Genomic DNA, 12,921 nt, shown 5'->3' on the forward strand with positions numbered 1-12,921 from the left:
AAAAAAAACCAAACCAGAAATACTCAAAAAAATTCACATTTTTCACAAAATACCCACTCCAGCATCAAAGATTATTTAGGATTGAAGGAATATTTTAAATTCCAGTCCTGGAATATCAAATTCCAGGGATGGTGTTTTTAAACTTTGGGATAAAGGTGGAATTTCTTCAAGGAAAAAGATCTGAACCTCAGCTAATGTTGGTTCTATCAGGCCTTACCTTGAGTTTTTGATGTTTTTCTGCTGGGATTAACCCAAAGAAAATAATAATTTGTTTTCTATTTCTCCTCCATTTGGGCTTTTATCCAGAATATTCAGCATTATTAACAGGAAAAACCTAAAAACTGGAATAAACTCGGGTACCTGAAGATATCCCAGGTGGTTTCCTGCTCCCCAAGGATGGATCCAAGATAAAAATAATTTCCTAATTGAATTTCCTATTGCTCTCCAAGGTGAAACAAGCCTGAGAAGTCAAGCCAGTGGGGTTTTTTTTTGGTGATAAATCCCTGCTTTTTAGTTATTCCACAAAAGTATTCCCTGCTCCAAGAGGATGGAGGCTTCAGTGGGAGAATTTCCATCTGGTTTTGGACAGAAAAACCCAAAAGTTGGGTTCTCCCCAAGACCCTGAAATGTGGTTTTTGCTCCACCACCCAAAAACTGATTTATTATTAAAAAAAAACCCCATGGAAATTGAGATTTAATTGACCAACACACAAAAATAAGCAGCCAAATCCCACTCCCAGCTCTTCCTCCTTCCAAAACTCAAAATTCCTCTCTCCTTGGGATCTGAAATCCAATAAAAATCATTTTGCAGGCTCCAAAGTCTTTCCATTGCGCTGGTGCCACACTCCACCTGCAAACTTTAGGCACAAAACAGCAGGATTTGGATGGAAAATGAGTAATTTTTTTTTTACCTATAGACGGGGATTTGAAGGGGTATTTGTCAGGAAGGTCGACTCTAACTTTCCATACTCCACCTTCATACGGTGCTGCAAGGGAGGAAAAACAGGAATTAAACACTCCAAAGATGAGGAGAGGATCAACAGAAACAGAATTATGGAAAAATACAGCTCTGGAATAATCCACAGCTCCACTGTGGTGGGGGGGGGTGAGATTCCAAAGCAAAGCTCCCATGGGAAAAATAACAATTAAATAATAACAAAACTAAATTTTTTAAAAAATAAATAAATAATAAAATAATATTATTTATTATTTTTATTATGTTATTTTATTATTTATTATTTAATAATAGTATTTAATAATAAATAATAAAATAAAAATTTTAAATTAAATTTTTTTCCTGTTCTGCCTGACTTGGGATAATCTCCTTAACTTTGGTGCTAAATTAAATGCAAAAACTGTTTTAATAACAAACTCCATGGAAATTTCTGTGACTGATATAAATTTTGCCAGATCTAGGAAAATTCAGGGATGCTGAAGGATTTTTCCAGAAGCTCAATCTCCAAGGGATGGGATTTATCCCTGCTCATCCTCACAGCTGGATCCTCCCCACCCTCCACAAGGGTTTCCCTGGATTTTTTTCCATTCTCCCCCCTCTGGAATGTCATTTCCTCATTCCCCCACCACAAATCAGTGGATTGGGGTTGTTTTTTTTCTTTTTCTGGAAGGGTTGGATCCCAAACTTACTTCCTTGTGGTCCGTAAAACTTGACGACAAATTCGTTGAGTCCTCCCAAGATGGTGACCTCGTGTTTGCTCTCGATCCTGATGAGGCGAGTCAAGGAAAAAATATCTGACCCAGGAAACCAAACCAAATCACTCAGATCCAAGGAATTCACTCCCAAATATCCCAAATATCCAAGGAATTCACTCCCAAATATCCCCAAGTGGAATTTCCTGACACATCTAAGTGACCACAACACCACAATTCCTCACCCCTTCCCCTGCCCTGAGGAATTTTGGGATGAATCCTCAAGAGTTTTCCATCCTCTCCTGCAAGGATTTGGGGAAGAGAAATTGAATTGTTTGAAATAACTGGGGATGCTCTGATGAATTCCATTGTCCCCTTCACTCCCTGCAAATCGTGGCAATCTCAAACTCAAAATCAAAAGTTAATTTGATTTGCAAGACCAAAAAAAATTCCCCAATCTTGGGAGACTGAAGAACGATGGGAAGAAAGGAATACAAAGGGAAAGGAAAGTGGGAAGAAGGGAATACAAAGGGGAAAAGGCAGGAAATCTTTATTTCAAGAGGAAAATTTTTTTATGGAATATTATTAAATTCTTTTTATTGCCAAGAGAGGCTCAGTTAAGACAATTACTGGTGGAGTTTTGGCGCTGAAGCTTGATAAGAAATTCTGCTAATATCTAACTAATATCTGCTAATAACTAACCCTGTAAATCAGGGTTAATGGGTTGGGAATAAAGAATTGGGGAATAAAAAAATGGATTGGGAATTGCTGTAGGATCCTACAGCGATTTCCTTTCATCTGGATAAGAATTACAAGGGAAGCAGGAGAAAATCAAAGGTTTGTTCCCACCTGAACTTTGGCTCTGCAGCATCGAGGCTGCTCCCATTTGAGGGAAGGGAACAGGGAATATTTCATATACAGATCCTTCACATCCCAGCAGGAGCTTGGCAGGAATGTTCCAGCTGCAGGGAACTAAAAGCAGATTCCTCTTTTTTTTTTGGTTTTTTCCCTTGGATTGAAAAGATTTGGTGTTTTCATGGCACAAAAGTTTACCCAGGATTGCGGGAATTTCACCCACTCCCACCTTGGACCTCGATGACTGAAATATTCCTGACCCACCAGGAATTCCCAACCTGCAGGAACAAAGAATTCCCACCTCAGACCTTTAAATCCCAACCTATGAAATTTGTGGGATTTCACAAAGGGCTGCGTGAGGCTCCTGCATCCCAAATTCCCGACTCCACATCCGCAGTTTTTTGTGACGGGATCCGAGTTCCATCCGTGGGATCCCCCAGAATTTAATCCAATTCCTCAAGTAAAAAAATCTTCCAGACTGGACAGATTTTTCCCACAGCTCCAAAAGGATTTTGGACATAAAAACCTCATTCTCACGGAGAGAGGGAAAAGTTTACGGCCCTTTGGCTCCGGAATTTTCTCGGTTCGGAGCTTGAGCTGCTCTGCCCTAAAATTCCACGGCAAGGAGCTCACAAAGGGCAGGAGGAAAACAAAAAATGCCCTCAGTGGAAACGATTTTCCTGCTGAAATCCAACGGGAATATCTGGGAAAAGCGGCGTCGCTGCGGGTTTGTGGCGAGGAGCATCCCAAGGAAACGTCGTGGTCGCTTTTCCCGGCGCTGATTCGTCACCGGATCTTTCCGTGTCACGCTCAGAACCACGACAGGAAGTTTTGGAGTTTAATTCCTTTGGAAATGTATCCCTGGATAACTTTTCCAGGTTCCCAAACTCTTCCAGGGTGCGCAGTGATGGTCCAGAAAATGTTTAACACCGGAGGATTTTCACTCGCGGCAGCTTCGCGGATCAGGATGAACACAAATGGTTTTATTTAGGACTAAATCAAGTCCTGCTTAATAAAAACCAGCTCTCCCAGCCTGATCCTCAGCTCCCTGAATTAATTCCAACTGTAAATTAAACCTGAGTTTTCCACACTTTGGATTCCTGCTGTTTGCCAAATTCAAAAAGTATTTGTGAGCCTCACGGGGTCACGTCTGAATATTGTCCTTGTTGTGGCAAAGACCTAAAATTCCGACCAAAAAAATCGGTTTGGTGAATGAGGTTCGTGAAAAGGGAGGAATATTGGGATGAAAGGTTTGGGAATAACATCAGGAGTTTTTCATTGTGAGGGTGGTGAGATCCCGGCACAAATTCCCAGAGAAGCCTCTGGATCCCTGGAAGTGTCTGAGGATGGGCTGGAGATTGGGGTTTGGAGCAGTCTGGGATGGAGGGAGATGTCCCTGAAAATGGTTTGGGTTGGAATTGGATCATTTTTAACTGGAAAATCCCACCCAAACCATTCCCTGACTCGGTAAATGAGGACAGACTGAAAATAAAGTGGATTTTGGCAACAAATTGCATCAGCACGGGGGGAATCTCTGGAAATGAAGCTGGGAATGACAATTTTTTTCCTTGGAATGAGGTGAATTCCAGGTGACACAGCTGGGGGGGAACAAGCTGCCCTCTCCCTTCTCCAGCAAGGAAAAGATGCCCAGGAATGGGAAATCTTGGAATCATTCCGGGAGAACTGCACGGAGAGAAGATTTCAAACCAGTATTTTTCCATCTCCAGGAATTCTTCAGGAAAGGAAAGAGTCACTGCAGAAACTGGGACTCTGGGAAATCCAGGAATCCCAGCAGACCTTCTCCATCCCAAAAATTATCCCAGGAATAAGCACAGGGGAACAGCAGGAGGGACTGGAAACCTTTGGAGCAGTGTCCAAGCCACATTCCCAGAGAAAACTCCACCGGAATTCCCAGAGAAAACTCCACTGGAATTCCCAGGAGTGAAGAACACAAGATCTGATCCATGGGAAATCCAGGAATCCCAGCACAACTTCTCCATCCCAAAAATTCTCCTAGGAATAAGCACAGGGGAAGAGCAGGAGGGACTGGAAACCTTTGGAGCGGTGTCCAGGCCACATTCCCAGAGAAAACTCCACCGGAATTCCCAGAGAAAACTCCACTGGAATTCCCGGGAGTGAAGAACACAAGATCTGATCCATGGGAAATCCAGGAATCCCAGCAGATCTTCTCCATCCCAAAAATTATCCCAGGAATAAGCACAGGGGAAGAGCAGGAGGGACTGGAAACCTTTGGAGCAGTGTCCAAGCCACATTCCCAGAGAAAATTCCACTGGAATTCCCAGGAGTGAAGAACGCAGGATCTGATCCATCGGCTCTCTCTGGATTTTTCCGTAAGGAGGGAATCTCACATCCGAATCCCAGATGAATTCCATCCCAAACATGCCAGGAATTCATCAGCAGCCTCGGATCCAGGAGATGTGTGGAGACCCAAAATCCCAAAGGATTTTTTCCCAGCTGAGGATCCTCTCCTGTATCCAGGCTCCGGTGATGGATCCTGCAGCGATTCCGAGGAATTCCCAGGAAAGGAGCAGCCAGAACTTGGAGCAGGATTCCCTGGGGTTGCCAGGTTTGTATCTGGAATTCCCAGCCACCCCTTTCATTGGATATTGATGTGTATCCATGCAGAAATCCCCCAGGAATTCAACCACAAATATTTTGGGAAGATAATTTTGGAAGGTTCATTTTTTTTGGACTTTTTAGTTGACCCAATTGTGCCCAAATTCTGTCTCAGTGCGCTTTTCATCAGTCAAATTTCCAAAAAAATCCGAGAAATTAAGGAGTAAAGAAGTAATAATAAGAAATAATTAGATTATAATTGATTTTATATATATAAAATATATATGTAATAGATAAAATACATATATATTATAATATATATAAAATATATTATGATATATTATATATTATATATATTATATATGTATTTATATTTCTCATCCTCATACAGAGCCACATACCACTGCAGGGCTGGATTAAAAAAAAATAAAAATTAAAAATAAAATAAGAAAGTAAAAATAAATAAAATAAAATAAATAAATAAATAAATAAGTAAAAATGATAAAATAAAAAAGTAAAAAATTAAAATAATTAAAAATAAATGAAATAATAAATAAAAATAAACAATATCATAAATAAAAATAATTAAATTAAATAATAATTGCAAATAAATAAAGGAAATAATAAAAATAATTAAATACTAATTAAAAACAAATAAATAAAATAATAAATGAAAATAAATTAAGTAAAAATAAATAAATAAAAATAATTAAACAGTAAGTAAAATAAATATATAAAATAAAAATAAGTAAAAATAAAATAAGAAATAAAATTAATGAAATTAAATAAGTAAAAATAAATAAAAATTAAAAAATAGACCCATAAATATAATTAAAAATATCAATAATACATAAATAACTATAAATAAATACAAATAATAATAATAAAAAATCAAATAAAATAATAATAAAAAATTTGTTAAGATTTGACTTCACACCCAAATCCCAGATGAACACCATGGCCTACAGATGCTCTGTGTGTTCACAGGGTTCAGTGGCTTTTTCCTGGCAAACATTTAACCCCAAGACAAAAAATAAAGAAGGAAAAAAAATAAAAATCCTTTCATTAGGTTTCTTTAAAATTAACATTAGTTACAAGCTGAGATTAACACTCAGCCAGTTCATTTTTTTTCCATAAAAAAGCTTTACACCACCTGTCCTATGGAAATCTGAGGTGTCAGAGGTTGAATTTGAAGGAAAACCAAACACCACACCTGAATAGATTTCCAAAATAAAATAAAGAAATCCAGCTTGATTTATGGAATTCCCGAGGATTTATGGAATTCCTGAGGATTTATGGAATTTTGGGGTCTGTGGGCAAGTTCAAACCTTTGGAAACTGATTTTTCTTCTCCAAAATCCCTCCTTTTCCTGATACAGCATCCCCAGGTGAACCTGAAACCATCACCGGGGTTTTGATGCTTTAAGGAATATTTATCCCTATTTTCCCTTTATTCCTGTTTTTCCCAACTTCCCTCAGGCTCCTCCAGCCCTGCAGGACACCAGAAAAAAAAAACCAAAAAAAGGATTTTTACAAGTTAAAAAGGTTATAAAGGCCACAAAAAAGCAGTGAGGAGTAGCAAGAGGTGGATTTTTAGCATTTGATTTGTTGCAAACTTGTTGAGAAATCTGGGCTAAAATTATTCCAAATTTAAAATCCTGGTTTTCCTCAAGCCAAGAATTCTCACTGCACCCTCAGAGTTTCTCCCTTTAAGCAAAGCAACCGCAGGTTTTGTTATTTATATATCCAAGGATCTTCTGTTGAACAATTCCTGGGGCAAATCCCAACTTTTCCTTCCTCTGGATTCTCCCTCTACTCTGCCCTGGTGAGATTCCACCTGCAGCCAGATCCAGCTCTGGGGTCGACAGCAGAGGAAGCTGGAGCTGCTCCAAAGGTTTCCCTCTGCTCCAGAGCCAGGCTGGGAAAACTGGGAATGTTCTCCTGGAGAAGGGAAGGATCCAGGGAGAGCATCCAGCACATTCCAGGGCCTGGAGGGGCTCCAGGAGAGCTGGAATTTGGGAAAGGTCGGGAAGGAGAGGACACAGGGAATGGTTTCCCAGTGGCAGAGAGAAGGGATGGATGGGATTTGGGAAGGAATTCCTGGCATTCCAGCCCCTGGATCCCTGGGATGTCCAAGGTCAGGCTGGGCTTGGAGCATCCTGGATCTTTAAGGTCTCTCCAACCCACAAAATTCTGGGATTCCACAGCTCTGAATTGGATTTTTTCCAGGAATCCCACAGCTCTGAAAGCCACAGATTTCAATCCTACAGGACACAGGAAAAAAAAAGGACAGCAAAGCACTCCTGGAGAGCTCAGAGCACCAACACCTTTCCCTTGGTGACAAATGAAGCAGGGACAGCCCAGCACAGAGGGGGTTTCACTCCTTGTAAGACAACACCAGCTCTGTTTCCTGCCAAAAACACCCTGGGAAGGTCAGGAATTGTGAATTTATACCTGAACCTGTGCCTGGCTGCTGAGTTTTCATTTTACTGCACACAGGAGTTTCCTTGTGGGAAACGCTGCTTTGCTTCAGGAAAAAAAAAAATCATTCTTGGCCACTTCTCTCAGCAGGTTTTACCTGCCTGAGGGAAGAAATCACACAGAAGAAAAAGAATTCTTCAATTATTCCACAATTCAATTATCCTCCCGATTTCACATAAAGATGGCAAATTTCCCTTGGTCACTGCTGACCCCACAGAGAGGAATTTTGCTGGGAAGCAAAAGGCATTTTCCAGATGAAAACAGGGATTTGGGGAGAAGGAAATGCTGTTCCAGCAAAGCCTCCAGCCTGCTTTTCTTTCTTTGGAGCTTCTAGTGATTTACATCTGGCTGATTTCCAGCCATTTTTGTGCCAAAAAAAATCAGAGTAATAAGGAAAAGGTAGAAGGAAAAGTCAGATTTTCCCTGGAGATACTTTGCAGACGAGTTGGCTGCTCTGAACCCAGCACAAACCAAGTCAGCATTTTCCTCCACTCCAAGCTCCAAACCTGCTTTTCCTTCACCAGAAACACCACAAGAAGACAAAGTGAATCCCATTCCAAGCTGGATAGAGCTGCCCTTTTCCTAAGGAAAAGAAATTCATTCAGTGCCCTCCTCAGTGCTCTGCTGCTCCCTTAAAAAGTTTCAACTTGAGGAAAAAAAAAGGCAGGTGCATATTGGAATTTTTATCCATGGAAGGGAGAAGAGTTGGGGAAGGGTCTGGAGAATTCCTGAGGGAGATGGGAAGGGGCTGGAGAATTCCTGAGGGAGCTGGGAAGGGGCTGGAGAATTCCTGAGGGAGATGGGAAGGGGCTGGAGAATTCCTGAGGGAGATGGGAAGGGTCTGGAGAATTCCTGAGGGAGATGGGAAGGGGCTGGAGAATTCCTGAGGGAGCTGGGAAGGGGCTGGAGAATTCCTGAGGGAGATGGGAAGGGGCTGGAGAATTCCTGAGGGAGATGGGAAGGGTCTGGAGAATTCCTGAGGGAGATGGGAAGGGGCTGGAGAATTCCTGAGGGAGATGGGAAGGGGCTCAGCCTGGAGAAAAGGGGGATCAGGGGGAATTTCTGGCTCTGCACAACTCCCTGACAGGAGGGGACAGCCGGGGGGGATTTGGGATCTTATCCCAGGGAACGGGGACAGGAGGAGAGGGAACGGACTCAGGCTGGGCCAGGGGAGCCTCAGGGTGGATTTTAGGGAAAATTCCTCCATGGAAAGGGGGATCAGGCACTGGAAATGCCCAGGGCAGGGGGGAAGTGCCCATTCCTGGAGGGATTTCCAAGCCCTGTGGATGTGACACCTGGGGACAAGGTGGGGCAGTGCTGGGAACGGTTGGACTCGAAGATCTCAGAGGTTTTTTTCCCAACTAAAATTCCATGATCCTGTTATTTTATTTTTCACATGAGAGATTGGAACAGACTTGGTGCAGCAGTGGCACCAGGAATTCCAAGGAATTCCCTCCATCCCATCAGTGGATACCAATCCCTCAGAACCTCCACAGGTCCTGGCAGGGAGATAAATCCATCAAGGTGAGGAGAAGTTGGCACAGGAATTCTCAAAGGGATTGGATTTGATGGAAGGGAGTTGGGATCAATAAAGCTCAAAGTGTGACCACAGCAACAGAGCCACCTCCACAAGATTTCCTTAAATCAGGAAAAAAAATCCTCAGGAAAAGCCAAACAGGGATAGGAAAGGTGTAATTAACACCTAATTAAAAGCAACTATCAATGAGCAAACTCCTTAAATAGATCCTACAGGGAGAAACTGCACAAAATGAGGACTGGAGAGGCAAAAACATCCCCAGGATTCCACTCTGACCTGATGCCTGAGCTTGCCAGGAGAATTCCATGAGAGCTGGAAATAATCAGGAAGCAGAAGAATTCTCTGAGTTTCAGCTGAGGGAGGCAGATCTGAGCCAGAGCTGGATGCAGGAGCACTGAGGATGGAACTGGAATCGTTCTGGTGGCCACACATCTGTCCCTGAGCTGAAGCACCACATTTATTATTTGCACCACTCCAAACTCCCACCCAGAGAAGTTGGTTTCCATGGAAATGGGACACAGTGGTGGAATTGAGTATTTTGTGGATAAATCATCAACTTCTCAAACCAGCCAGGAATTTCAAGTGTGTTTTCAGAGAAATATCAGGAGGAGAAAATACAATTTTTTGATTTTTTTTCCAGGTGTGCTGGCAAGGGTTGATTTCCTCTTTGGGAGGATTCAAGAAGTGCTGAAACTCTTGTGAAAGAGAAACCACAGTTGTGAAACCACAGGGCTGAGTGTGACCCTAAACCTGTGCTAAACCTGACACCAAGCCCAAGATTTAAGTGTAATTTGGGGCTGGACCTCATCACATGATTTACAAGAATTTCAGCACTTCTCCTAAAAGTAAATTGCTTTCACATATTCAAATAATTCTCCAATTTAGTCTTCTGTGGGGGAAAAAAATATATTATTTTAAAGGCTTTTTCCCTCAAGGGGAGTTTGGGTTAAGTTTTTTGTAGATTTTAGGGATTTTTCACTCACAGAAACCTCCAGAGTCATTTAGAAAGTGCCTCTCAAAGCCCCAAAGGGACAAACATCCATCTCCTCCTGCTGGAAAACCCTTGGGATGAGATGTTTGCACTCAAAAGCAGATGCAGAGGATGCCAAGAGCTGAGTTTTGGCAAGAGCTTATTTAGGGAAAAAAAAAATAATAATACTACTAATAAAAAAAATCTAGAATTATGTCAAGGTCTTGATTTTAAACAAGATAAAAGGGTTTTGTGGCAGGAAGGAGAAAGTGTCAAAGGAAATATTGTAAATTAAGATTAAATTTAGCTTTGGCATGGAGCAGGTCCAGCTCTGGAGGCAGATTCCACATCCTCCCTGCTGCCCATTGCCAGGATCTTTCCTTGCCTAAAAAAGATGCTGAATTGGGCCATGGAGAGTGAGGAGGAAAATGCTGATCCTCAGCTCAAACTCCAGCCTAACTCTGCCTTAAGGAAATGTGAAACCAGGGAAATCCTCTAAACTGCTTTTATAAATGCTGGGATGCTTCAAAAAGAAATAAAATCAGGCCTGGGAGAGGATTCCTATAAAGAAATTGAACCTTGAACTGCTAAATTATCACAAGGGGGAGGAAAAACTTCCAAAGTCCTGCTCAGGATCTCTCCATGGCCTGCCAGGAACAGAATCCAGCAGGATTTTTGCTCTCCTGGCTCCCCAAACCTCTCCAAGGAAAACAGAGTTCTCCCCAGCTTGGGGTTGTTTTGTAGAGTTCCTTCCAACCCCAGCAGAAAATACTCAGGGATGCATTTCCTGATCCCACTTGCAACATGTTTTTTATTTTTTAAATTTAATTAATAATTAAATTTAAATTTAATTTAATTAATAATTAAATTTTAATTTAATTAAATTAACTAAATGAATAAATTAATTTTTAAAATTTTAAACATTTTTAAATCATGGTTTTCAGAACTGAGACAGCACCAAACTGCTTGAAATTCCAGCCTGGGAACTGAACTCTAAACCAGGCTCAGAGCTCACAGAATTGGACAGTGCCAGGGAAAATGAGGCAGCTCTGTGCTCACAAAAGCTGCTTCAACTTTAATTCTTCAATAATTGGCTTTTGTGCTTAAAATCCAAACTCCCAGCAGGGAACTGCCTCTCACCCAGGTGTTATAAAATCTCCCAAAGGTATTTTGGGGGTAGGAACAACTGATGTCTCACAGAATCCTAAAATTTGGGTGGGAAGGGGACACCTTCCACTGACCCAGGGTGCTCCAAGCTCTGTCCTTAAATAATTCCAGGGATCCAGGGGCAGCCACAGCCCAGCTGTGCCAAGGTTTCACCACCCTCAGAGGGAAGAATTTCCTCCTAAGATTAAATCTAAACTTACCCTCTCTGCTTTTAGGCCATTCCCCAGTTGTTTGTTCCAGAATTCTCCGCTACCTCAGCCAGAAGCTCCAGCAGTTTCCGAGCCTTGCTGGTTCTTATCTGCCAATCCTCAAAGAAAAGAGCTTTAAAACATAAATCTCCAAACCCTCTGGGATTTCTCCAGCATGGGTGGAGGAAATAAAAGCCAACTGAATGTGGAAATTAGGCTTGAGATCAGTGCAATTCCTGAATTAACACAGAGGAAAATCCTGGTTTGGCTTCGGTGCAGATTTCCCAGCACCCAATTTGAAGGAGCACACGAAGCTCCACCAGCTCCAGGTGGGGTTTTTTTTTCAGGGTGGATCATTCCTGAGGCACCTGGGGATTTTTGTTCCTTTCAAAACACTACTAAAAATGCAATTTCTTCAAGAACAAGTGAAATTCTGCCAACCTTGTGAACCTCAAGTGCAGCAGAGAAGGCAGAGAGCAGCTCACAAGCAATGGAAAATCGGGATGAACGTCAAACCTGTGGAAGGGGTTTACACCCAAAATTCTTCCTGAAGTTGGGAAGGCTCATTTGAAACTCATTTATGGTCCTGGCTGGGATCCTGCTCCTTTGGCAGGGGGGTGATCAGCTCTCCATGGCCTGCCAGGAACAGAATCCAGGGGGATTTTTCTTTCCTGCTCCCCAAGCACCAAGGAAAACGGAATTATCTCCACAGTGGGGTTGTTTTCCGATCCTACACGGAAATATTCCGGAGTTGGGGACCTGAGGGTGCCTTTTAAAGATCCCTCCCAAACCCTGGAGGATGGGATTTGTTCCCTTCTCTCCCTGCCAGAATTTCCAGAGGGATCAGATTTGCTTTCCCCCTCCTTGGTTTTGTTTAAAGTGTTTTAAAGGAGCAGCTCAGGCAGGATTTCCACACAATTCCGTTGGGATTTTAGCACAAATCCCAAACCTGAATCACAGACCCAACCAAGTTCCAACAACCACGATTTCCCAAAGCAGAAAAACCCCTAAAAAGTGATTTAGGAACAAGCACCCTGCTTCCACACAACTGAAATTTATACAATTTTCCTTCTTTTCAGGTCACCCCCAACATTAAAACCACCACAAAGCCACACACCAAGAAACAGCAGGAAAAGGTGCAGGAGTTTCCTGCATGCCAGGGTTTAGTACAGAAATTCCTCCAGCAATCCAACATTCCACTGTCAGGGCTATTAAATCAATTATCCTCCTCATCCTCCCAATGGAATGAGGCCACTGGGGCACTGTGGCATCCCAAAAACACACCCAACATCCTCAGGGCTGGCTGAAAACAGCTGAGCTGCTTTGTCCCTGAATTTTTTGGCATTTAAAGGAGTAGAAATAGTGCATTTAAAGAATTATTTCCTATTCTTGATTATTTTCTATTCAATTATTTTCTATTCAATTATTTTCTATTCAATTATTATTATTATTATTTTAACTAATAATTATTATCATTATTTAAAATTATTTTCTACTATT

The 12,921-nt window shown here is 41.8% G+C and overlaps 1 protein-coding gene and 1 long non-coding RNA gene across 2 annotated transcripts in view; both read right to left on the bottom strand.

Annotated features, from left to right (window-relative positions):
- UBE2H (ubiquitin conjugating enzyme E2 H) overlaps positions 1-12,921 on the bottom strand; it is a 41,034-nt gene that overhangs the window by 11,094 nt on the left and 17,019 nt on the right. The window contains exons 2-3 of the mRNA XM_058865264.1: positions 1,645-1,721; positions 912-986 (exon numbers count right to left, since the gene is read on the bottom strand). Coding sequence (XP_058721247.1) covers positions 912-986; positions 1,645-1,721 — 152 coding nt within the window. The remainder of the gene's footprint in view (positions 1-911; positions 987-1,644; positions 1,722-12,921) is intronic.
- LOC131593069 (uncharacterized) lies at positions 5,905-12,745 on the bottom strand. Its single transcript, XR_009280761.1, has 3 exons — positions 11,434-12,745; positions 9,373-9,539; positions 5,905-8,141 (listed from the first exon to the last, which is right to left on the bottom strand). It is a non-coding gene; the product is annotated as an uncharacterized LOC131593069 (long non-coding RNA).

The sequence above is a fragment of the Poecile atricapillus genome, chromosome Z (assembly GCF_030490865.1).
Source record: "Poecile atricapillus isolate bPoeAtr1 chromosome Z, bPoeAtr1.hap1, whole genome shotgun sequence".
Lineage (NCBI taxonomy): Eukaryota > Metazoa > Chordata > Aves > Passeriformes > Paridae > Poecile > Poecile atricapillus.